At 33.4% G+C, this 27,362-nt stretch overlaps 1 protein-coding gene across 1 annotated transcript; it reads left to right on the top strand.

Moving 5' to 3' along the window:
* The first annotated feature begins 1,140 nt into the window (after positions 1 to 1,140).
* Positions 1,141 to 26,658, top strand: LOC113518851 (iodotyrosine deiodinase). The gene is made up of 4 exons (XM_026903863.3): positions 1,141 to 1,416; positions 14,185 to 14,403; positions 25,706 to 26,022; positions 26,252 to 26,658. The coding sequence occupies exons 1-4, from the start codon at positions 1,239 to 1,241 to the stop codon at positions 26,432 to 26,434; spliced, it is 897 nt and encodes a 298-aa protein (XP_026759664.2). The 5' UTR covers positions 1,141 to 1,238; the 3' UTR covers positions 26,435 to 26,658.
* Positions 26,659 to 27,362: the final 704 nt, after the last annotated feature.

Raw genomic sequence — 27,362 nt, forward strand, 5'->3', positions numbered from 1 at the left:
TGATTCAAATCCATTCGAAGCTCGAATCCGAATCGAATCCGGCTCGGAGGACCATTAAGGTCCTTCGAGCCGGATTTAAATCATATAAAATATATGTATATGAATACTGATCACTAATATTCTTGCATTATATATAAATAAAATACATTGGTAAATGACATATTTCTTTATTTCAATAATTGTTTTTATTTAAAATTGTTCCTAAAATAACTGTACACTTATCTAAAATAAAAAGAAACCCTTTTTTTAATAACTACCATTATTTTTAATCTATAATATTTAGTTAATTTTCTTTCTTGGAATTGTCAAGTTGCGATTATGCGTGAATAGGAACGAATTTATTTACTTATCGGTTACTTATCAAATGTTTCAGATTTCACAGTACAGAGGCCAAAAAACATAGATATTGAAAAATATGATAAGCGCCATCTGTAACCAAGTACTGCAAATATTTTGGTTAATAAGTTGAAAAAATTTTTAATTATATTTTCAATCAACTTCAAAACAAAAGAAGTTCTCAATTCGGTTCTAATATAAACCGATTTGGAATTTTTTTTTAATCTGTAATCTGAAAGGATATATATTCGGTAGTTTAGTTTTTAAATCAAATTAACAAGTTTTGCTACAATCGAAGTCGACTTTTTTGTGAAACACAAATTTCAGATATTGTATTATTTAAATCTTGAGACAAAAATTTTAACTACTTTCAGTACATTAATAAATTACCCATAAAATAGTTCATTATTCAATTTAAAATAATACAAATATTGTATATTTATAGTATAATAACCTGTACCTATAACTTGCAGACACTGCTACAGCGAAGCCAGATGGTTTTTGCAAAACAAACAAAATTCAAGGTAAATTTCAAGATGAAGCAGGTAGACGGTTCTATATGCAACAGAGTTATATTTTTTTTTTACTTTCATTAATTATAAAATACCAAGGTGAGATATAAACAAGCACACAAAAAGCGTACGAGCACTGCCAAGGTGCAATGTGTGCCAAAATTTGTAATATTTAACGCTTTTATGTCCGCTATTTGAGACACAATAAAGTTAAATATTGAATGGCAAACATAATTATTGTCGATACTAAGATGGCGCTGTAAAACAAATGACATGACAACAAACAAACTTAGTTCGCGGCGTGTTTCGTTCGTAGGTGCATGTGCGCGCCGCCATAATTGATATAATCACGCGCGAAAACAAATACTTAAATTAAAAAAAAAAATAATAATGAATATAATATCGTTGACTCTATGGACGTTAGAGCATAATTGTTATTATGTGTACACTGTTTTAATTGTATTCTTTATTGGTTTCACTGTGGTCCATAAAAATAGGTTGGAAGCAAATTTAAATAGAACTGCCGCTACAAAAAAGAAATTGGCGCGAAATTGGAACAGTGGGAGAGGTGAGTGATAATAATTATATTTTTAATAGCACTCTCGGCCGGGAAGAGGAGGCAAAGACGTTAAACTGTACGTATTCATCTATACAGTTTGTTTATAATAGTTTAATATATCAAGTGACATTTTCATCAGGAATAGATTAGTACTGATTACTTATGTTTAAAGGTAGGTAGTATCAACTCACAATCAGGTTTGTGAAGGTCTTTTAAAGATATAATTATTTTGATAAGACTATTTATTTCGTAATTCGTTCAATATCACATTACATAACACAAACAACCTATAACTACCTCTGTCTATAATGTACTATAAATTTTCAATCAAATTGCAGTAAATTATTCCTGTTTACGAATGTAGAATGCGTTCGCTCCACCTGCACACGATTAGTGGTAATACAACATTGTTACTATTCAAGCATATGGTATTTTCATTGTTTGTATTACTAAGTAATTAAACTGTAAATAAACTGATACACTTACTGATCGTTTTTATCCACTTTTTATTGTTAAAAGTTTCGTAAGTACATATTTAATTTTAATGAAATAACTATCGAATTATGTGTATTTTAGTCAAAAAAACTCAGCTAGTTTCGGAACACTCCGGGACCCTTAGTCACTCATGAGCATCTATGATGCGGTATTTATTATATTAAAATATTTCTTTAATTTAAACTGATAGTATTATATTTAACATATGAGCAAGGAAAATTAATTTATGTAATAGTAGGTGAATCAAAACCATGATGGATTTTTTTACGACATGATAATGAAATGGGTACCACGCCTGCGCTACCGGTATACGCTGGTGGGGCACCAGTGATTGGTGAAGATGAAGTCAAGTCAGTTGTCCCATCGAGACGCATTCACCTAAAATTAATCACGATGGCTTCCAGAGGAACACCGTGGAGTTGGGATTGGTTGGATATATTGCTAGCAATGGGCCCTTTTATCTCCATTCCTAACGATCTCCTCCTGGGGGGAAAGGGATTGTTAGTAATGGAGACTGAGAATCTCATTGCTAGCAATATACCCAACCAGGTCGACCTCCTCGCGGTTCTCCCTGGAAACTATCATGGTTAATTCCTGATGAATTCATCATGATGAGCTAACTGGCCTGTTTTCATTCTCATCTATCACCCTTCACTGGTGCTCCACCAGCGTATCCCGTTAGCGCAGATGGGGTTACCATACCATTATCACCCATCAAAAAAAAAATAACGATCTCCTCCTCCCGCCAATATTATAGCGAAAGAGACATGTCAATTAAAACTAAACGGTATGTAAATACTAAAAGTAATAAACAAAAAAAAAACAAAATTAGTATTGATCTGTTTTCTGTTGTAATGGAGGTCAAGCCAGTAATTGATGCAACAAATTGAATATTGAAACAAGAAGGTATTAAGATATATTCTATATTATGTAGTTTTGGAATGCATTCAACAGGGATGTGTTACAATTGGCAAACCGTCCGTGGGAAGTTATTCTCATCATATTAGACGTTAACTCCATTGCTGAACACAGACCTCCTTTTTGGAGGGTTCTACCAGCTGCTAGCTCTAGTTCTAGCTGCCACGCTTGACGGTAGGATTGACAACCGCAGTTAGGCTTTGATGATGCTTTAAGAGGGACGCTGCTGCTCATCCCTCCACTATTGAATTCCCTTAGTTGCCTCTTACGACACCCATGGGAAAGGAGGAAGTGGCCCATTCTATTCCAGGACCATATGGCAAAGTTATAGTAAATTAGAATCAATAAAATAAGCGAATACCAAAGGAAGTCTTTTTATGAAAGTTTGTGCAAGAATACCGCTGTCACACTCGTGTTTTTGCTGTAAAGCAGCCACGTTTCTGTTCGAAGGGAGGAATATAGCAGAAAAAATTAAAGGATCGCGCTATTTAATTCTTTAAGGTTTAACACCTTGATGATGATGATATAGCCGTAAACTGTTAACTGCTGAACATAACTCTCCCTCTTGGAGGAGTTTTGCCAATAGTTACCACGCTTGGCAGTCTGGTTTAAGAGGGGCATTTAATATTTTAGTCTTCAGGAATAACAAGGTTTGACAGGTGCCATGGGCATTACAGAGTATTCTATGATATCCATAGTGTTTCTATAGGAGACAGTTACCTCTTGCCATCAAGGTGGTTGTCAGCTTATGCATTTTTAGTTTAAAAAATAAATACTTTGACAAGATAAAGTAAATCTTCAATTTCTAAGTGCTTGTATTATAGTAGTAGGTAGTGTTAAATACAGAAAATAAAGTATAATATAAGATATTATAATTTGCGATGACATACCAGCTCGTCATCGATAAGGAGTCGTACCGGAAGGTCACCCTCGTGCCCTGGAGCCTAGATGATTGCGTACAATTGCGTACGGTTTTAGAGATGTTTTCTCCCACAAACAGGTTATGGAATGAGCTCCCTGTCAAGGTTTTTTCAAGAGATTACATGGAGTTCTTTAAAAGGGAGGTAAAGAGGTTTCTTTAGAGTCGACAACGCGCGCGTTATACCCCTATTTTGCAGATGTTCACAGGCTACGGTTACCGATTACCATCAGGTGGACCATATGCTTGTTTGACACCTCAGTGGTATAAAAAAAACATACCACTGAAGAATAATATGAAATATTATATTATAAAACGAATAAACAAGGGTACTATACTGTCAAATCGAAAGGGAAATAACCTTGGTTAAATAAACTTGGTCAACAACCTATCTTGTTCGTATTGAATTGTCAAAAGTCTTCGCTAGTGGTCAACTTCTCGATGTTTTTATTGCCGGTATTCATGACCTCTAAATGGCGTTCATTTGTTTTGCAGCAATACTGCTCATAACGTGTACGTGAATCATTATAAAACAATTTGGTGAAATACAATTAATGTAGATCTTCAATTTCTACACAAACTTTTGGTTATCAAAAGTAAATTTTAACTAATAATTCATCTTGTATTATTTTGATAATAAATTTAAGATCTTTCTTTTTTTTTTTTTTTTTTTTTTTTTTTGCATATTAAATGTTGATAATGTAATCAACATTTATCATAGACTATAGATTTTCTTAAGTATAATATATCAAATGTACCTCTCAATGGAATTCAGTCTTATTAAGTTCGAGGTAAAATTGATCTTTCTCATGCTTTTTTATAACTTTGACAATATCAATAGCAATCTATTTTTCTATTCTGTCCAACATTTCTCGTCAACTCACTACAGGGCATAAACCTTTTTGTCACGCCACTTGTAGTGGTTCTGCACTCACCTCATCCACTGCTTCCCCACCATCCATACTATCGGATTGGTAGTCTAACGATTATCCTTTATCCCTCTCTTGGGCACCATTCTGTCACAACCTTGGTCCATTGTCCACCTTTCCTCCTAACCAAGTATCTTGCCCATATCCATTTTAACTTCAAGATTCGACTTTTGTTCTACGTCGATTCTACAGTAATTTTGATCAATACAATGTTGATTGCTTCTAAAATAATATTATTATAATAGATATTGATAATTTTACAGTTGTTTTGAAGTTCCTGGTTATTATCACCTGTTTAAATTGCCTTTATTTGTGGTGTATGGCCACGAGTAGCAATTAAATATAACCTTGCACGTCGCGTTTATACCAAACGTAATACTCGAAAATTATACATTGGCATATGTATCTGTATTATTAAATAATGTACAAATTGTTCGGTTCTAAAATTTGTCTTTCCACAAGGACTTTCGTGGGAGTTTCATACAAAATTGCTTGGTAGTACGCTTCTCACAGGTTTAGAACCTTTATTATCATCAAAAATCATGAAAATAATTCATTTTTTCACGATTTTATTACTTTAAAATCATTCAAATTTGCATGCATATGCAGTTTAATAAACTTTGTTTAATCTTGTCTCTAATTTTTTCGAGGAGAACACGATAATATTTTTAGCCTTGTCTTAAATTAAATAATGCATTCAAGATATTTTATTTGTCTCTTTTCTTTTTCTCTGTTTTTATTAAAAACTCATAATGAGCATTCATACATCACACGAGTAATAATATATAAATAATATTATTATTTTATCTATGTGTATATCTAGTTTATATTTTAAATAGAGAGACCTTTGAGGTTATCACTGTAACTATTTTTACAGTCAAGCAATTAGTTATATCTTTTTGGTTAATTTAATTTTGTCTTCCAAGTACATTTCTAGCTAAAGATGATAAAATTAAATCCGTCATGTCTTTCATCGTTTCATTGTATAGTTAGTTTTAGATTTCAAGAACTTCTTAGCTTACTTTAATATATAAAAATGTCATATCACGACGTTCGTTCCCACTAATCTCTAAAACTGGTCAACCGCTTTTTATTTATTTATTTATTTATTTACACATACACTAAACAAACTTTTCATTTAAATAATATAATTAATTAGATACAATCGTTCTTTAAGAAAAAAATAATATAAATTATACATATTACATATAACAAAACAACATAATGATGAAGATTACGCAATTATATAATAACGTTACTATTTTACTTTGAATTTAGAATAAAAAGAAAAACACAATGAATGTAGCAGTGTTTGTGCAAAGGACCTAACTCAGCATATGTCGCAGTTTCAAATCTGAAGCTACGACACTGATTTTCAATAGCAGTTCTTTTAATGATAATGGGTTGATTTTTATTGCCAGAAGTAGTATTTTTGTTAAGATCTTGCACACATGCAAGGCCAGGACTGGTCGCTAGGTGAATAACAAAATAAATGACAATCTATACCCTAAAAACACATACATTCCTACGTTCATTTGCATCAGCTTCAATATCATCTTTAACATCTTAGATTTTCACTCATTCTGTGAGATTACTAATGCCATGTTTTAATTCATAAAACGTTTACTCGTTCAATTTAGTAATAAATAAAACATTGTATAGATCAATTTCGCAACACCATTACTTATGTAGATACTTTCTCTTTGGTGTACTCTTTGAATCACAATCAAGTACGAACAAAACAATACGAACTCACCTATTATTTCCTTACCTTTTGAATACTTAATTTGTTTCCTATATAGTTTATATAACATAAAACGTTGTGTGTTTAGGTAACCACCTTTTTAAAAGATTGAAATATTATTGTATTTTCCCTCAGAATAAGCGATTTGGAAAAAAAAATGCAATTTCATAATCACATTTAAAATTAGTTTCTGCATGTTTTATTCTCCATCATGCAACAAAACTAAATGTAACATATAAGTAATAATCAAATTTTCATATAGTTTTGGTCTAGAATGGACCACTCCTTCTTTTCCCGTGGGTGTCGTAAGAGACGATTACGGAAATTTAATGGTCAAGGGACGGACAGCAGCGTCCCTCTTAAAACATAATCGAAGCCTAACTGCGTTTGCCAACTTGTCTGCTAAGCGTGACAGCTACAAGCAAACCCCTCTTTGGGGGAGGTTTATGTTTAACGATGGACAGTTAACAGTGGATATTACCATTGCTAGCAATATACCCAACCAGGTCGACCTCCTCGCGGTTCCCCCTGGAAAATATCATGGTTAATTCCTGATGAATTCATCATGATGGGCTAACTGGCCTGTTTTCATTCTCATCAATCACCCTTCACTGGTGCTCCGTCAGTGTATCCTATTAGCGCAGGCGGGGTTACCATACCATTTTCACCCATCAAAAAAAAACAGTGGATATTAATATGATGATGCTTATGAAGGCTAATTTATTGCAAATTGACGATTGCATTACGACTATCATTGGATTAATTCAGATTAGTATTAATACTGTTCTCACCTGTGGGCAGGGGCGCCACAGTACCAACTCCTTCCGTTAGACCGCATTCAAAGTCGGGCGGCTCGAATTGTTGACGATCGGTGTCTTATTGCCCGGCTCGACCCATTGAAACTGCGTAAAGATGTTGCATCTTTGTGCATCTTCTACCGTATTTATCAATCATAGCAATAAACCCTATGAAGCCGACCTCCACTCGGTTCTCCCTGGAAACTATTGTAGTTGATAATTGTTGAGTTCATCGCTATGAGCTAACTGACCTACTTCTTTCTCACCTATCATCTCTCACTAGTGCCCTGCTTGACGTACACTTTAATGGCGTGCTCAGTATGCGACTTGAGTCGCATCCTACTTTATTTTATAGAACCATGTCTTGGGGCATTCTGCGTTTCAGTCTGCGAGTTGTGTGATTTACGTCCATACGATCTCTTGCCAGTCTGTTAGGGTGTTTTGTTATCCTCTCCTTGTAGGATTGTGTGTGTTGTAGTATTTCCTGTCTAACAGTTCCAATTTTTAGGTCATGATGTAGTTGCTCGTTTGTGACAAACCAAGGAGCATTGGTTATTGTCCTCAGCATTTTATTTTGGAATCTTTTTTAAAATCTCGACATTGGAATGAGACGCTGTTCCCCAGAGCTGGATTCCATAGGTCCAGATAGGTTTTAGTACCGTCTTGTATAGTCTTCTTCTGTATAGTCGTCTTGTATCGTCTTGTCTTGTCTCCCACTGACATTGATGCTATTTTCCACTTTAGGTTTGCAAGAAGAAAACTCTTGTAGCTAAATTCGTCTTTAGTACCTGTACTTTGTACATGTTTTTACTGTCATGTTACTGTATGTAGTATTAGCATGTACAATAAAGTATAAATAAATAAACAAAAATGATTTACATACGTACAACCGTTCTGAAGTGATGTACTCGTATTCTTCAAAAGGGGGGTAAAGAGGTTTCTTCAGTGTCGGCAACGTGCGCGTAATGCCTCTGGTATTGAAGGTCTTTATAGGCTACGGTAACCGCTTACCATCAGGTGGGCCGTATGCTTGTTTGCCACCTCAGTGGTATAATATATATATATATATACGCCACCTGCGCTAACGGTATACGCTGGCGGGGCACCAATGAGACACGATAGAATTTGAATGAAATTTCCTACGCGGATTGGTTATATCCTAATTTAACAAATATATGAAGTATCTTCATATACTTTTTTTTTTCTTTATTAGCCACATTACAAAAAAAGTCTGGTACAAAAGATTTTTTTTTTGTAATGTGGACTTAATACTATATAGCATTCTCTCAAAATCTACCTTTGGCAAAACAGAAATGTAATTCTGTGGTGAAAATTGAAAATCGTTGTTTGATTGATTCACGTAGTCAAATTCGTAGGAAACGTTTCGTTTATTTATTTATTTTTTTTTTCAAATTTACTTTATTTGATGAACACAAAGAAAATAATACATATTATAGTATTATATCAGAGTGGTAAGCGGAGTTGCGTGCTGTTAAGTACTATGACATCGAATAATGGTAGCCAATAAGTGAAAACAAGTCACGCGAGGCGCCAACACCTGTATTGTAATAACACTACAACAAGCAAGGGGAAAAAGCAATGGAGTTTGACAGCCCTATTGCTAGCAATATGTTAGGTCGACCTCCACGTGGTTTCCCATGGTAACCATCGTGAACAATTCTTGTTGAACTCGTCACGATGGGCTAACTGACCTGCTTCATCCTCACCTATCATCCCTCACTGGTGCCCCGCCGGTGTATACCGATAGCGAGGGTGGGGTTACCATTACATTATCATCCACTAAAAAAAAATATGCTATATCACTAAAAAGGTCTAAGCACATCTTATTACACATTACTAATCCAATGATTTTAAGTGTTCCACTTACTGGAAACCTAAATATTTGCACTCTGCACACACAAACATTCGGCTAAATTATATTAGTGCCGATAAAAGACCGTGTTCCACTACCGGATATTTATGGCAAATACTAAAAAGTTAACTAATATCAATCAATCAATCAATCAATCAATCATCTTTATTCATATACATCTGTTACAGATACTTATGATACGTCAATCTATAATTATAATAATTACTATAGAAAATAATATTATTAAAAAAAAAAATACAATAATTACATTTACAATACAATTCACATTAATACAAAATTCAAATCCATGCAGTTTTGTCATTTAATAAAAGTGTATGGTATGAAGAATTGAGTTTTAAATATAAAAATCTCGTGCAAACATCGTGTCCGTTCACACTAATCCCCGAGACCGCTCGACCGAGTTTAATAAAGTTTTGTAAATCTTTACTCCGTACTGTAACTTACGAAATAGAACAGTTATCCCGAATATTTTATGATAGAATAGCAAACATGTTCATGACCCATTTAACATGTACTAATCTAACCATCTTCTATTTACGGGGGAAAGGGATTGTTAGTAATGAGATTTAACAGCCCCGTTGCTAGCAATACACCCTTAATCAGGTCGCCTCCACGCGGTTCTCCCTGGAAACCATAGTGGTTAATTCTTGTACAAACGTATATATATATATATATATATATATATATATATATATATATATATATATATATATATATAAAAGAAAACGATCAGCTAATTTGACAATTAATAAAGTTGACCCATTTTTGACGCTCGGGGCTCTATCTATTTAATCTAAGAGTAAAATATAACATAATTTATTCGTTCGAACGGAACGTGTTGCGTAAATATGTATTTTGGCTTAAGGCTAACGAGTCGTAGGATTCGGTTGCAACTCTACGACGAAACTGGTTATAGTAAAGGACTTAGTCCTAACTTGATGGGACAGTTTCTTTAACTCTGGGCCCTATTTTACGAAGGTTATTAGCCTGCAAGCATATCTAATAAACTCTGTTTCACAAATATTTTTACTAGAAAGAAAAGAAAGAGGTTTGTTTGAATCGAAGCATTTGTTTCTTCGTTGTTCCTTGTTATAGTTCGTTGAAACAATGGTTTCTGCCTACCCTAATGGGAGACAGGCGTGACAGATATGTATGTATGTATTTTACTAGATCTCTAACTAATAGCAGTACAGTTAGAATTACTTTTTTCTATCCAATGGTTGGCTGTAAGAGATCGCTCTTAGCGATAAGGTCGCCCATTGTTTTCTCAGTGTGATCATTTCTTGTAATTGTTTATATTTATAATAAGTTTACTATTATAATCTTTTGGAGGAAACAATAAAGAGTATCTATCTATATATCTGTATTTCTACCTAACCTAATGGGAGACAGGCGTGACAGATATGTATGTAAGTCTATACTCGTATACCTATCTATCTACAGTAATAAAAATATTAATTTGGTTTGGTATTTTTTTTTTATACAACTTAGAATGGCAAACAAGCTGACGGCCCACCTGATGGAAAGTGGTAACCGTCGCCTATAGACATGAGCAGTACCATGGACATAGCAGAAAAAACTGTTTCGCCCATGATTCCCTCCATGCGTTGCCATCCCTGAGGATTCAGATGTTATTCCTCTGTACCCTGCAAACACAACTGCTTTAAGGTTAAAATACGAATGGGCCAGAGGTACCCAAGCAAGTAAATGACTTTTGTACAAAGTCTCCCTCTAGTGGCAAAACCAGTTATTTTGATTTAAAAGCTACTGTGCCGATTTTGATAAAATTTCTATAGAACCAATCTGTACTGGTAAGTATATCCTTTCTACGAGTAGTAAAAAAAACAAATTAGTTTACAGCTGACACAGTCATGAGGTAAAAAACACAGGAAATACAATTGAAATGACCTCTCTTTTTTTAAGTCGGTTAAAAATATTATTTAAAATTAGAACTATACACATATGCACAAATGCAATTATGTATATTGTTTACCTACTATTATGTATTTGTTAAAGTAAAATAAAATAAAAAAATAAAATTATGTAATAAAATTTAAATATTTTTTTTTTTAATCTTTCAAGTGTATATATTTATAAACCTAGATATACATAGTAGTGCCAATTTATCTCGTTCAGTGACAATATAACAGTGACAGGTTTTTATCTGGAAAATATGCGTATCATTTGATACAAGTAAATTTATATACATACATATTAATTTACAATAAACAACTAGATAATGTTTTATTATTCATTTATTAATATTATAAAGAGGAAAGATTTGTATTTTTGTGTGTATGTATGTTTGTAATGAATAAACTCAAAAACTACTTTGCCTATTTCAAAAATTCTTTCACCATTAGTAAGCTATATTTATTGCTACAAAAGATTAGGGAATCTTACTAAAATTTTAGTAACGTAACTCAGGTTGTAAAAAAAAAATGCTATAAAATATCTTTCGTCGCGTGCGCTGCGGAAATTATTGGTGATAGAACAAAACTATGTTCTACAATATTGAAGAACATATCGATAACTACTAAAAACTTTGGAATACTATATGTCCAACTAATATCGTTATGTCACAATAATCACTTTTTAAAATTTTGTAAAAATGTTTAGCCATGCGAAGCCGGGACGGGCCGCTAGTTATACAATATATTGATAAATTCCCGTGTACATTAGCCTAGAATTTACAATCAGCCAATAAATCGTTTGCGAGTAATATGCACTCATTTACAAAAGAGATACGAGTATCCATAATTTTACACAATATAAAAAACTTGCATTACAAGATGTATTTATTTATAATCACAACATACATACAAAATATTTTTAATTCATGCATTATAAAAATTATACAAATAACTGTGAGAGATTTTTATAAGTGAAAACAGTTTTTGAAATCAGTTGAGTAGCTTTTGAGTTTATGCATTACAATACAAATAAACAAATCTTTGTAAACAAATATTAAATAGAAGTATAGATTATATTACCAGAAGGAGACATTGTACAAAAGTCGTTTGCTTGGACACCTCTGTCCCCATTCGTGCTATAAGCGCAGTCCGGGAGTCAATTACATTTTACAAGTGCAGTTAGTAAATTAATATGATAATTATTGAAATATGACAAGATTGATGAATGTGGAAGAAGCGAAAGAGGTTTGTTTGAATCGAAGCATTTGGCGTTCCATTGTTTCTGCCTACCCTAATGGGAGACAGGCGTGACAGATATGTATGTATGTATGTTATTGAAATATTTACTAAATATATAATTATATAATGAAAAATTGTTAATTGACTGGAAAATTGTGATATGCTCTTACTGCTTGCAATAATTTATATGCTTTTAAATATTAGTACGCTGGAAACAGCAAAACATGATGGGAATTTATTTACTATTGGCATCTTGTTGTACCATATTCTAATAAATAAATTTATTCCCTCACCAGAGCGAGACTTTGTACAAAAGTCGTTTGCTTGGCCACCTCTGTGCCATTCGTGTTTCTACCGTGAAGCAGTTGTGTTTGCATGGCTGTGTTTCGGTTGGAAGGGTGGGATATGGGTGAATTTACTGGGTACAGAGGAATAACACCCAAATCCTCAGGAATGGCAACGCATGGGGGGTATCATGGGCGAAACAGTATACTCTGTTATGTCCATGGTACTGCTCATGTCTATAGGCGACGGTTACCACTTTCCATCAGGTGGGCCGTCAGCTTGTTTGCCATTCTAAGTTGTATAAAAAAAAATACTATTTATTTATTTAAACTTTAATGCACAGTAAAATTCTATGTACATTTGGCGGACTTAACCCCGGACGGTGTTCTCTACCAGTCAACCATTGGGCGAACAGACAAATAAGTAGGCGGTGCATTATTGAATAGAGGAAACATAAAGTAATAAGTACTTAATGTATTCATATATTATAATCATATAATTTTCTCGTTCCTTCTTTTATTTCATTAATTCTATTCTATTCTGCTCTTCTAAGTATTTTTTCTTGTAGATTTGTCGATTCATTACAAACATGGCTTACTCTAAAGTCTAAAATTGTATAAAATATAGGTTTAAAGTTTTTTTTTTTCTTTTTATATATTTTCTTGAGTTCTTATTATTAAAATTTTTGTACAAAAATACTACTTATTTTTACTTATCTACTTTATAAGCGTGATACAAAACATAAGAAACATTTTTTTTAAACGAATGGAGATAAATTAGTGCCTACAAATTATCAGAGGGAAATTTTGTATGAATGTCCTCTGCTTGGGTGCCTTTTTTTAAGATACGTTACCAAAATGAATCTATTATTTTCAACCGTTTTAAAAAAAGGACGGGATTCTTGATTCGTTTGCATTTTTTGTTTTATATTTATTATTATAATTCCTTATAACTCCGTCATTTAAAAATCGATTAGGAAAAATATATATTTTTTTTACTTAATCCTTCTTTGCATAATGGTGGAAATTTGCATCATAACATTAAATGCCTAAAAATTATATAAAAGAACAAGTTCACTTCAAGTTGATCGTGTCTGGATACCTTTTTAATGTCCATCGCAGAAAAAAAAACATAGCTGTCGAATTATTTTTTTAACCATTTTACCTTTAATTTTGAACATGAATTATATCACCTTGATTTTTTTTGATGGGTGAAAATGGAATGGTAACCCCGCCTGCGCTAACGGAATACGCTGGCGGAGCACCAGTGAAGGGTGATCGATGAGAATGAAAACAGGCCAGTTAGCCCATCATGATGAATCCATCAGGAATTAACCATGATAGTTTCCAGGAAGAATCGCGAGGAGGTCAACCTGGTTGGGTATATTACTAGCAATGGGATTCTCAGTCTCAATTACCAACGATCCCTTTCCCCCCACCTTGATTTATTTCACCAATAAAAAAATCATGCAAAGAAGGGTTAAAAGATATACGTTAGATCGTGTCCATAGATATTATATTAAAATCGGTTTAGTAGTTGAGTTTTTAAATAAAAATAACTGATTTTGCCTTAATTGAAGCCGGATTTTTTTGTAAAACAAAATCTTAAATTATTGTATTTCAACTATTAACTGTATTGTTCTAGAAAGAGACTTCCCTGATGATGATGATCCGGACCACCTCGTGCCTGCTATACCAGAGGATACTCCCCACGTTCCATACAAACCTCCCCAGAGGACCGACGAGGAGATCTTGCGGAGATCTCGGGAGTACTACGAGCTGATGGCCCAGAGACGGACCGTCAGGGCCTTCAGTCCAGAACCGATACCTGATGAGGTGTTGAATAATATCATAAAAACTGCTGGTAAGTACTTTATTTCATGACAGCGAGAAAATATTTAATTCAATTTGAAATTGCAAACAGAGCAAATTTTTAACCGACTTAAAAAAAGCGGATTCTCATTTAGGTTAGGTATATTTTTTTGACGTTTGTTACCTCTTAACTCTGTAATTATACACCGATTTGGAAAGTTCTTTATCTGAAACGATAAAAAAGTGTTGCTAGGTAACACTTACTTGTAATAATATTGCTTTAGTCCACCTTTGTCCCATTCTTATCTACCGTGAAGCAGTTGTGTTTGCATGGCTGTGTTTCGGTTTAAAGGGTGGGATATAGCGTGAATTTACAGGGTACAGAGGAATAACATCTGAGTCCTCAGGAATGGCAACGCATGGAGAGTATCGTGAGCGAAACAGTATACTCTGTTATGTTTATGGTACTGCTCATGTCTATAGGCGACGGTTACCACTTTCCATCAAGTGGGTCGTAAGCTTGTTTACCATTCTAAGTTGCATAAATATATATATATATATATATATATATATATATATATATATATATATATATCAATTAGCATCATATCAATTATACTGTTCTCTATATAGTTACATATGGTCGCCTGTTATAACAAAATAGTCCTTGGGTTGCCAGCATCTTAAGATTTGTTTTAGATGTTGGGGCTGTACTACAGGGATTTTTTTAAAAGACTGCATTAAATGTAAGTTTATTCTTTTTTATACAATAACGTAGGGTTTCCATTAAAAATATTGGCCGCAAGTAAGTGTTACAATCTGATAACCAGGTTGCAGCTAACTGGGTGTATTTTATTATATTTTCATCCATCTTTCATTGAAAAAGTTTAAATGAAACATGGTTTCAATAAAGTTTAAATATTAAATAACAGTAAATGTAATCAGCACACACACAATATACATATTTTATCTATATTTCTCTTATTTATTTTTTCTAAGAAATTTCGTGGCTGGCTTTTGGCCACAACAGAATATCAGTGTTATGCTCTTTTTAGGGCAAAGCAGTAAGCTGAGTTGCGACCATATTGTGTTACACAGCACACGCATTAAGAAAAAAAAATTGTTACTTCTTTTATACATTTTATTTTTTTCTTTATGTTTTGTATACCAATGTATACATTTATATTTTTTTACTGTGCATGTCTATTTATGTCTGTTATTATTTATATGCTGTAAGTAATGCAAATAAGTTTATCTATCTATCTATCTTTTACACATGCAAAATTCAGTGGCCAGATCTTAGACTATAAACGAGTATAAAAATAAAAAAAAAACAAACACAGTACAAGAACAATTAATAATGATGACGCCAAGTCATCCGAACTGCCACTTCGTTAGGCATAATTACATGGAAATGATTGCAATTAGCGTGACTAGTTGTAAAACGCTATTGAATTACCGTTATAGTTATTATTACTAACATGCACAAGTTGAGCAAATTGCACGCAAATTTTATCATTACATATAATGCAGTTTTTTTATATTTCACACTTCAAAATTCCTTCAGATTGGTTACCATAGGGAGACTTTGTACAAAAGTCGTTTGCTTGGCCACCTCTATCTCATTCGTGTTTCTACCGTGAAACAGTTGTGTTAGCATGGCTGCGTTTCGGTTTGAAGGGTGGGATATGGCGTGAATTTACTGGGTACAGAGGAATAATACCCGAGTCCTCAGGAATGGCAACGCATGGGCGGTATCATGGGCGAAACAGTTAAATCGTCAATTTTATAATTCTACTGCTGGGTTCAGAAAGTTGTAATCTGCTGAGGAGAATCCGCAAGAAACAACACTTAACACTTCACACACACTATATACGATATTATTTTACATATGTTTGGATGTCCTAACTATAATTAGTATTAAATCCTATGTATATATATATATATATATATATATATATATATATATATATATATATATATATATATATATATATATATATATATATATATATTTAAATCGCAGACGACTTCTTGCGTCTTTTCACTTCCGATACTTATTGCATCCCCCACTTCCAGTAAAATTACAATTGTTTTGAAAGTGAATATTATTACTTTATTTCGTGCTAAAATCAGTACTCATAATTATATTTCTTTTAAATAACAGATATCAATATTCAATTCTCAATATTTCTAGCCGACGTTCCGGAGTCCGTTCATAGCGGGAATCATATGGCACATTTGTATATTCCGTATATAGTTTGTATGTCATGCAAACTTCATGCGTCCATTCGTCTCGCAGATCATGCAGCACTCAGTATATTCGTATACTTACAGTATTTTGTGTAAATTTAAATGCGTCCTTTTAAGACAGACACTATATGGTGCACCGTATATTTCGTATGTTATGTATTCTATTTAACTAACTTCAAATCGTCGTCTCTGTATAATGGAAATCATACGATATTTTACGTACTTCCATATACTTTTTAAATTTGCATACTCGTACATGCAAGGTGTACTTTAATTAAAAGTTTTTTTTTCTAAAAACACATTCTTGTTTTATTTAAAAAATTTGTACAGATATCTATTAAATAAAATTATTGATAACAAAGTAAATAAGATTTCTCATAATAACATTAAACAAAAGTATTTCTTTATTTGAGTCATATTCTTTTATAAATTGTCTAAGAAAATCAGTACTAAAATCTGTTAAATGAATGTAATGTATACAAATAAGATTTCTTACAGTAACATTAAGCATCAACATTTTGAAATCGAAGCACGTTATTATTTTATTTATCTAACAAAATCGGCAAAATTCTAAACCTATGAAATAAAATAATTATTCAAAACAAAGCTAATAAACACTTTTAATTACATAATAGAATTTATAATTACAATCAAATATTTGTTTTATCTTTTTAAGAAAATCACTACAATCTGTAAACTTATAAAAAAATAAAAAGGTTATAAAAACAAACAAGACCTCTTATAATAACATTAACTAACAATTTTTTTTTAACAAAAATCACATTGTTAAATCTATAGTAAAATAAAATAAATGTCTATTTAATTTTCATCACTCAACATCAGCAACTTTAATAAATCTGTAGCTTAATATAAATAATATTACTTAGATTGAACACTTACACGCACATCTTAATTATATTAATATATGTATATTTTAAATAAAGGGTCATATGAAAAGATAAACAAGTTTTTTAAGTAAGTTTGCTTCAAATAAACCAATGTCATGATAATTATGCTATTTTTTAGAATAAATGTTTTGAATAAAAACTTTAATTTTTAGCCAGTCTTTATTTTGTAACAGTTCTGGGTCTGGTCTGGGTCTTTTGGGAGGTTTTTTATTTTGTATATGGCTCTTGAAAAATTTGGTAATAACTTTCTTTTATTTCATAGACCAGGGTACTAAGTTTCTCTTTTTCCCTTTTTCAGTTCTTTTATCTGTTATTGTCATTACCTGGTGATTAAGTCCAGATATTTTATTTTCAATCCAAAGTCTAGGTTGTATACAAGAATTTTCAACTAACAAGCGTGGTGTGGGTAAATCAAAATCTAAAATGTCATCATTTACAATTCTTTCTTCTCCCTGCAATTCTTCATTTAGATCTAAATCTATTTCATCTAAACCTTTCCCTCTATAAGCATCTGCTTTTCCATCTTCCATAAGTATTAGAAGTTTTGAAATTTTAACAGTTTGATACACGTCATCTGGCAATCTATACGATTTCTTATGAACTTCATTAGTATGCCCCATGAACGTAGCTAATTGTTCCAGATCATTTTCAGACATACTAAATACTTGTGATAGCGTCGCTAAATGTTTTCTCAGTCTTGTGGAAGAAATTGCTTTCAAATTTTTTGCTCCAGATAACCTCGAGTACCTTTCCAAAACTTTATAACCATATATCGAGTTCTCAAATCCTGGGTTCGCAAACAGTAATTTATTTGTTGTAGAAACAAATTTGTCTCTTATTGTAAGCAAAAGTTTTATATCATCTCGAACTTCTTTATTAAATAACACGGGAACCCCACGTCCTCGTTTGCCTCTAACAACAACTCGTTTAAATGTTTTTACTAGAACTCACTCTACTCACTTAGCGTCCGATCGAATTCTTTATATTTTTCAGAAGTATTTGGGTCATTTTCCAAGTAATCATGTAGCGTAATTCTTTGAAGTTTCCCAGGTTAGCGCCGATTCAGTAGCAAAACTCTGCAATATATTGTCTCTAATAATTGTATGTATACCCTAAGATGATAAGAACCTTCCTTAATTTTATTGGCAACTTCTTCAGCATGTTTGTTAAGATTTTTTTTTTAATTTTTAAATCATTTGCTAAAGGTGTTATGGTAACTTTATTCCAATTTTTTTGTTTAGATCGGTCGCAGCCTGACTTGAAACATCATATTTCTAATTAGAATCTATAAGGTGTATCAAAGTTTTGAGGCCCGCTTCTATTTCAGCAGTGTTTACTTCTATGTATGGCCCTTTTTTTTTAATGCAAGCATAAATGCTATATTGCAGCACTGGTTTATGCCAGTAGAAATATTCATTGCAAATGTAGGCAAATCAAATCTATCTATCTATCTTTTTCCGAGTCATATTTACCTACAACCTTTGTAGCTGACACTATAAGATTATAATATTTCGGATTAAGTGCACCTAATAAATGTTTCACCGATTGATCTTTTTTTTTCTTATTTCAATTAACAATTTATCTAGTTCTCTAATTTTTCTAGAAATTACATTCACAAAATGCGTTTCTCTATGATTTTTCATATATTGTGACCCAAATACACGAATGAGCAAATCTTATTTAGCAACAAACGATATCTTATCAAGTCTCATTCTGGGGAATACGGTTTCTTAAAGTTTTTCATCGATTTTCAAATGTTTTATTAACAAATTTTGTGCTTATGATTGCACAGATTACCTCATTATTTGTTGAATCTGATGATAAATTCACTGATGTTTCAGTTTTTTGACAGGAATCTGAAAATAATAAATAATCCACTTATCTAATGGATTTATAGGTAACTATAATCTCTTTTTTTTATAAATGGTGGTAATAGTAATATATCTTTGCATGATTTTTGTTGTTGTAACATTGTGTAAAACAATTGGTTAAAAAAATTAATCTTAATTTTAAAATTAAGGTAATTTTTTATAGAAATCATTATTTTAAAAATAAAAAGACAATTTTTTTATACAACTTATAATGGCAATCAAGCTGATGGCTCACCTGATGGAAAGTGGTAACCGTCAAAATCAAATTAGGCAATAGTACATAACTAAATAACACAAAAATATATTTAATATACCAAGAATGTCTATTATTTCTGCGATTATAAATAAAATAGGTTAGGTAACCTTTTTAAGTACAAAAACATTCGTCTTCCGGGTAGTGATCGTAAATTGCATATTGACAAATATTACACCAAAAGAAAGAACTATTACACAGCTTTAATATATCATCACTATTCATAGATAAAACAAAATGATTTGGAATCAAATCAAGATCTTTTGTAATTTTTGTGTCACAAACATAACATGTCTTATTTAACGCAAAATGAGTGGAATACCACGGCCACAGTAGACAATGTTTGTAATAACTTTTGAAGTCATTTCTATTAAAAAATCTGTCTATATCAATAACAATGACCATGATGAGGTCGTGCGATTTATAACGACGAATCGACTACTGCAACTGACTTGATTTTATTGTATGTTTAAGATAACTAAATTATCAACGTATGTAAGTAGTAAAATTTCTTTTAATTTTCTAACATAAGGTATACTTATAAATATTAGATACTTACCTTTCAATAATTGTAAAATTCTCATACTCCTTTTCATTTTCATTTCCAATATTCACTCCTGATATTCACTAAACTCACGTATATAACCTTTGCAGCGTCCTTTCATAAAGGACGCTAAATGACCATAAGCCACACCGCTCTTAAATAAACATTAAAACGCGCGAATTACAACAGCTACCCCCTCCGTCTCTACTCCTTGTCATACGTTCCCATATACACTTTAGTAACGGAAGCAATTAAATAATGAATTTAGACAGATAAAAACTTGAAAATTGCCTACAGTATACGGTAGTAACATTCGCGGAGTAATGTATGGAAAAAAAGTTGTAGGTATATACGATGCGCCGATATACGGCACATAGTAACGCCCTCCAAATGTTGTGCGACAAACCGCGGAACTAAAAAATACGCCGAATTACAATAAGGTGACCAAATAGCGTCCATGCCAATTTTTTGGTAAAACGTTATACTAACAATAAGGAGTCTGTAGCATAAAGATCAATCTTGCGTCCGGTATACGGACGCAATAAGTCAGTAGGACGCAGTATCATTGGTAAATTCGCCCATATAAGACGCAAGATTGCCTCCAAGATTTATATATATATATATATATATATATATATATATATATATATATATATATATACATATATATATATATATATATATATATATATATATATATATATATATATATATATATATATATATATATATATACACATATATACATATATATATATATATATATATATATATATATATATATATATATATATATATATATATTTATAATTAAATAGGAAATAAACAAGGAAATACAAATCATCATTGCCTTCAACTATATTGTAAAGAACTTGACGACTCGCTCGATTAATCAACCAATAATACGTCATACACATTGTCGGTGATAGCTATTTATTTATAGGATTACCAAAATAAGATGCAGCGAAATATTTAAATACAATACGAGGTCTGTCCGGAAAGTTCGTATAAAAGTGTTCTGGAATGCGAGAAAGAGGAGTGGGGAGGCCAGGTAAGCGCAAGACCCCTTCCTTATGTCCCTAACAATGCTTCAGTTCTGGTCTGACCGCCGTGCGGTGCGAACTGGCTTGTCACGCCATCTGTGAAGTTACCTCTTAACGAAACCCCGTCGGCATGGAGCCCGCTTCCGTTGAAGAGCAGCGCGTCGTAATCAAGTTTCTCTCGAAACTCGGCAAGAATGGCCGTGAAATTTTTGCCGATCTCAGAACAGTTTATGGGGATGATGCTGTGAAGGAACCAACCGTCCACAAGTGGCTAAAAAGATTCAGAGAGGGCCGAGACAATGTTGATTGTTTTTTTCGATGTTCGGGGGATTGTCCATCAAGAATTCGTCCCTCCAGGCCAGACAGTTGATGGAAAATTCTAAGTCGATGTGCTCAACGCCTCAAAGCTCGTGTGGCACGAGTTCGTCCAGAATTGGCGCGAGAGGGGCGTTGGATTCTTCACCACGACAATGCCCCTGCCCACACCTCTCTTGTTGTCCGTGAGTTTTTGAGTAAAAATTCCATTACGGTGACCGAACACCCCCCCTATTCGCCGGATTTGGCCCCGTGTGACTTCTTCTTGTTATAAAACCAAATTGGTACTTCGGGGGCGGCATTTGGGGGACATAAATGAGATAAAAAAAGCTACGACGGGGCAGCTGAGAAACCTACAACCAGAGGACTTTCAAGGAGCCTTCTCACAGTGGAAACGGCGTTGGCACAAGTGCATTATGTCACAGGGGGAGTACTTTGAAGGGGATAAAATTGATTTACCTGAATAATTGTAAAATAAAATTTTTAAAAAACTTTTATACGTACTTTCCGGACAAACCTCGTACACTAGTGGATTAGGACTAACTGTTCTTACATTTAGAGGTAACAAAAAATGTTTCTTAAACAGCATGTTTTGTGTTTAAAAAACTTTTTTTTGTTAACTGTCCAATGCTGAACCTAATGTTCAGCATAAGCCAACCTTAACCATAACCTTGCCCATAAGGAGAGTTTTACCAGTAGTTGCCACGCTTGGCAGGCGGGTTGGCAACCGCAGTTAGGTTTAACAGATGTTTTAAGAGGGATACTGCTGCCCATCCCTCTACCATATGCTCCCTTAGTCGCCTCTTACGACACCCACGGGAAACGAAGGAGTGGCCCATTCTAAGGGATCTACACGGCGAAGAAACATTATAATGAGATTAAAATATTGTTGTAAATTGTAAATTAAATTTTAAATAAATAACATGTAATGTTATAAAATGAAATGAATTTAGAAATATATATCTTACTAGATAGATCACACGTGACGAATTAAAGTTATTATAAAAACATGGCTGGTGATCGAACTTTGATTCTCACCTTATCTACTGATTATCTTAGGCTGATCGTAAACGAAAACCAAGTTTGAACAAATACAAAAAAGTAAACGTGTTTGATAATCGCATTTCCACAGATACGTGTCTGAACCTTTATCGATTGATTACTGAACTGAATTAGGTGTAGGTATAATTTTTTTTATTTAATTTTTTTTTTTTATTCAATACTAGCGACCCGTCCCGGCTTCGCACGGGTGCAATACTGATACTAAATAGCGCTGCCGACCCATTAGATACCTCTAAAATTATCAGTGTTTCTCTACAATATTATGCACGTATTATACATATAAACCTTCCTCTTGAATCCCTCTATCTATTAAAAAACCGCATTAAAATCTGTTGCGTACTTTTAAAGATTTAAACATACATAGGGACGGACAGACAGCAACAGCGACTTTGTTTTATACTATGTAGTGATGTATTATTTATGTAAAAATCTCGTATCGAAAATTGACAAAAAACGATTTTCTATATATATATATATATATAGAAAACTTCGTTGAATTATATATATGGGCTAAAAGAAATTTATCATCTATCATCCTTCACTGGTGCCCCGCCGGTGTGTGCCGATGGCGCGGATGGGGTTACCATTCCATTATCATCCATAAAAAAAAACCACTTTCACTATTGGTATACTCTGGTGAATCACTAGTGAGAGATGATAGGTGAAGATGATAGCAGGTTAGTTGGCCAATCGTAACGAATTCAACAATAATTAATCACGATGGTTTCATGGTGGAACTGCATGGAGGTCGACCTGGCAGAGTGTTGATTGCTTGTGATATAGCAAGCTACATTCTCTGTTGTTAGTTCTTTCCTCTCTGATTATACATTATTTATCATTCACCAACATGCGGTACCAATGTACGATCAGTCTTTAATGCCATAATTATGGTCATAGGTCGTCATGGACTATTTATAACTTCTTATCGCCGCTGGATGCAGTCTTGTTTGTGATCAAATATGAAAATAATTGCTTATTAAACATAATTATTATGTGTCATTAAAAATTATGAATATGTATGCATAATGTATGACAAAATGTTTAAAACAGAATGAATAATCCTAAATAATATACATATTTTTTATGCAACTTGGAGTGGCAAACAAGCTGACGGCCCACCTCATGGGAAGTAATAACATAACAGAGTATACTCTAGCGCTTACCATAGCACTGCAATATCAGGGGTATTTTTTTTTTTTGATGGATGAAAATGGAATGGCAGCTCCACCTGCGCTACCGGCATACGCTGGTGGAGCACCAGTGAAGAAGGATGATCGATGAAAATGAAAACAGCCCAGTTAGCCCATCATGATGTATTCATCAGGAATTAACCATGATAGTTTCCAAGGGGAACCGCGAGGAGGTCGACCTGGTTGGGTATATTGCTAGCAATGGGATTCTCAGTCTCCATTAGTAACAATCCCATTCCCCCCTACCAGGGGTATTAGACGCGCGTTGTCGAGCCTGAAGAAACCTCTTTACCCCTCTTTTGAAGAACCCCAAGCTTTAGTCTCTTGGGAAAACCTCGACAAGGAGCTCATTCCATAACCTTAATGTTCGTGGAAGAAAACATCTCTGAAACCTGTCTATATGTTTATTATGGCATCACAGAAAAACTATTGCAACAAATTGTATGTGGTATTTACAGTTGTATTTCTAAAGTACTAATTTTGAATCTGGAATATATTTTATGTTAATATACCATCTAGATATCCATTTCTTTAGTTTCCTGCTTCTGAAATCCACGCGTACGACTTGGAAAACTATTTATAATTCCATTTAAAATACAATATACCACGTCTATGATGTAAATAGACAATGTAAAGTAGGAACACTGTTGTACACTCCAATAATTAAAGTCCATCAAGTTGTTTACATTAGACGTTGCGTCAAAGTTCCGGTCACATCAACATACGTGCATTAATTGCCCTATTTGCAGTCGAGTACTATTATATCATACTCGTTATAGTAATCTATCTATTCTATTTAGAATCTGCGCTCCTCTCGGTGGAGCTCTTGCCACTCACTAAGATTTTCAGCGAGTCTTTTCACTTCTTGATACGACACGACACCAACTCTTTCCTTGATCTGCCCGGATTTTCAGCGAGTCCTCTTGATATGACACGACACCGACTTCTTCCTTGATCTGCCTGCTGTAACTATTGGTCTCCATCTTCTCCTACTTCCTTCTACCTTCTATTATAATGTTCATAAGTTCGCCTGGTCGCATCAAGTGTTTTAACATTTTTCCCCTTCATAATAGTAAAAGCAAGTACATTTTGTTTCTCAAAATACAAAAATTCGACCGCTCTGCTAAAACAACAATATATTTTCAAAAAATTAATAGCCAGTGTCTCTCCAGATAATATATCTATTTGATACCCCATAAATAAGAACATGTTCAGGCATTTAGAAATTATAGTGGAATGAAAAAACTTACTTACATAAGTACTCTGTCATAATACTCTGAAAACATTACGCTTCTTTATGGGCAGTTGTGTACTAATAAGTAACCAGGAAAAAACATGTTCTACTGTTATATTTAATTAAAAGAATAAATGCGTAATTAAGACTTGGGATTACAATAAATTATACGAGGTATTGAGATTTCTAAACTTAAGACTAACATGAAACTTGCTTAATGGAATAGAATGTACGAAATATTCGAAAGTTACTTTTCTATCCATCTTACGAGATATCAACGAATTAACATTATCAAACAAAACTGGGGTCACAGTTTTGGATATAGTAATGTCACATTACATCATCCAATTCAATCCAAAAGTTAGAAGGAGATACAATGTATACCATATGGTCCCGATATAGAATAGGCCACCCCTTCCTTTCCCGTGAGTGTTGTAAGAGGCATCTAAGGGAATCGAGGAATAAACCTTATTGCGGTTGCCGACCCGTCTGCTAGACGTGACAACTACTGGCAAATCCCCAAAGAAGGAGAACCATGGTCAGCAGTGGACAGTTAATGACTGATATGATGAAGATAATGACAGTGTATTAAACCGCTGCACAGCCATACTCATAGTTGTAATATTTTATCTTATGCAGATTTTCAGTTCAAATAAATTGTTAACACTAACAACATTACAGGTACGTCTCCGTCCGGTGCTCATACAGAACCCTGGACCTTCGTAGTTGTTCAGGACCAATCAGTTAAAGAAGCCATCAGAACTATCGTGGAAGAAGAGGAAGAACTAAACTACACCCAGAGAATGTCCAGACAATGGGTGACAGATTTGAAGCCTTTCGCTACGAAGCATATAAAACCTTACTTATCGGAGGCACCAGCGTTACTTCTAGTATTTCGTCAAACACATTCCTGGAGAGCAGATGGGAAGAAAAAGATGCATTATTATAGTGAAGTTAGTGTAGCTATCGCGGCTGGAATTCTACTAGCTGCCATACAGGTTGGTATTTGTCCAAAACCTTATTTAAGAAAGGAAGACTTTGTACTAAAGTAATCTGCATAAATTTTTTGCACCAGTATTTCTGCTTTCTTGCTGCATTCAGGTTTAAATGGTTAAGTAATAATAGTAAAGTTATTGGGTATAGCGATTCCAGATCTTAAAGATATAAGAGTCGATGACGATGATGCCTTTGATATTGTATTAGCTGTAATTATGATATTTATTTCAGTACTGTGGCTTAGTGGCACTCACTTCGACACCACTTAATTGCAATGCCCGACTCCGGGAGTTGCTCTCAAGACCTGTCAATGAGAGGTTAGAGCTCCTGCTACCAGTTGGAAGACCGCATCAGAACGCTACAGTACCCGACCTATCGAGGAAGACTTTATCAGAAATTATGGTCAAGATCTGATTAAAACACGTGTAGTAATAATGGAAAAAGCAATGCAACCCCATTTAAGGGGCAAAAATTAGTTTATTCTACTATAAATTTGCTCAGAAACTTTCGTCTTATTAAGTCTTATTGTTATTACAATATAGTCCTTAAACGAATATTATTGGGATTACATTGAAATAGGTACAATGTAATATAGAAAATAATGTAATCCATGACGATAATAAAAAATTTTGTACTTATGTAATAGTTATAATTTTAAATTACCTTTTCGATAGAATTCTATTGTGCATTAATTTTCTGCATTATTACACAAAGTAAAAAACCCTTGCATTTAAAACATTTCGTCTGAAAACCAGAATTGGTTCTTAAAAGTATTGTAAGTAAACGAATACAAAAGTTAGATCTTTTATCCGTTCTTGCCTATAGAAATTATGCAGATAGTATTATAGTTTTTGTGCTCACTGTTAATTAAATTTGATCATATGGGGATGCCAATAATAGTACTGACACTGGAAAAGAAGGGTGGAAAGGAATTGTCAGTAATAGAGATTTAAAAGCTCAATCGTTAGTAATATACTCTACCAGATCGACTTCCATATGATTCTCTCTGGAAACAATCTTAGTTAATTTTCGGGGAATTTGACACAATGGCTCAATTGATCCACTTTCATCCTCACCTTTCATCTCTTATTCTTCACCATCATACGCCGAAAACGCAGACGCAGATTTTATGGCATATAGAATGACAAACAAACTGATGGACTGCATGGAGTATGATTTTTGACTTGAACTCGTCAACGCATGCGTGGTTCAAGGTAAATATTGCGTATAAAGATAACCAATATAAACACGCTTCAGATACTGTAAGATAAACACATCATCTTTTATATTATAAAGATACAGTACATTAGCAAGAATGCCGTGAAGTAACTAGAATGTTTAT

The sequence above is a fragment of the Galleria mellonella genome, unplaced genomic scaffold (genome assembly GCF_026898425.1).
Source record: "Galleria mellonella isolate WM207_F2 unplaced genomic scaffold, CSIRO_AGI_GalMel_v1 utg874, whole genome shotgun sequence".
NCBI lineage: Eukaryota > Metazoa > Arthropoda > Insecta > Lepidoptera > Pyralidae > Galleria > Galleria mellonella.

What these genes read in the sequence shown, in the direction of transcription:
- LOC113518851 (XM_026903863.3), top strand. Translation starts at nt 1,239, where the DNA reads ATGAATATAATATCGTTGACTCTATGGACGTTAGAGCATAATTGTTAT. An exon ending in AAATTGGAACAGTGGGAGAG is followed by an intron (nt 1,417 to 14,184) that starts GTGAGTGATAAT and finishes GTATTGTTCTAG; the next exon opens with AAAGAGACTTCCCTGATGAT. An exon ending in TAATATCATAAAAACTGCTG is followed by an intron (nt 14,404 to 25,705) that starts GTAAGTACTTTA and finishes ACAACATTACAG; the next exon opens with GTACGTCTCCGTCCGGTGCT.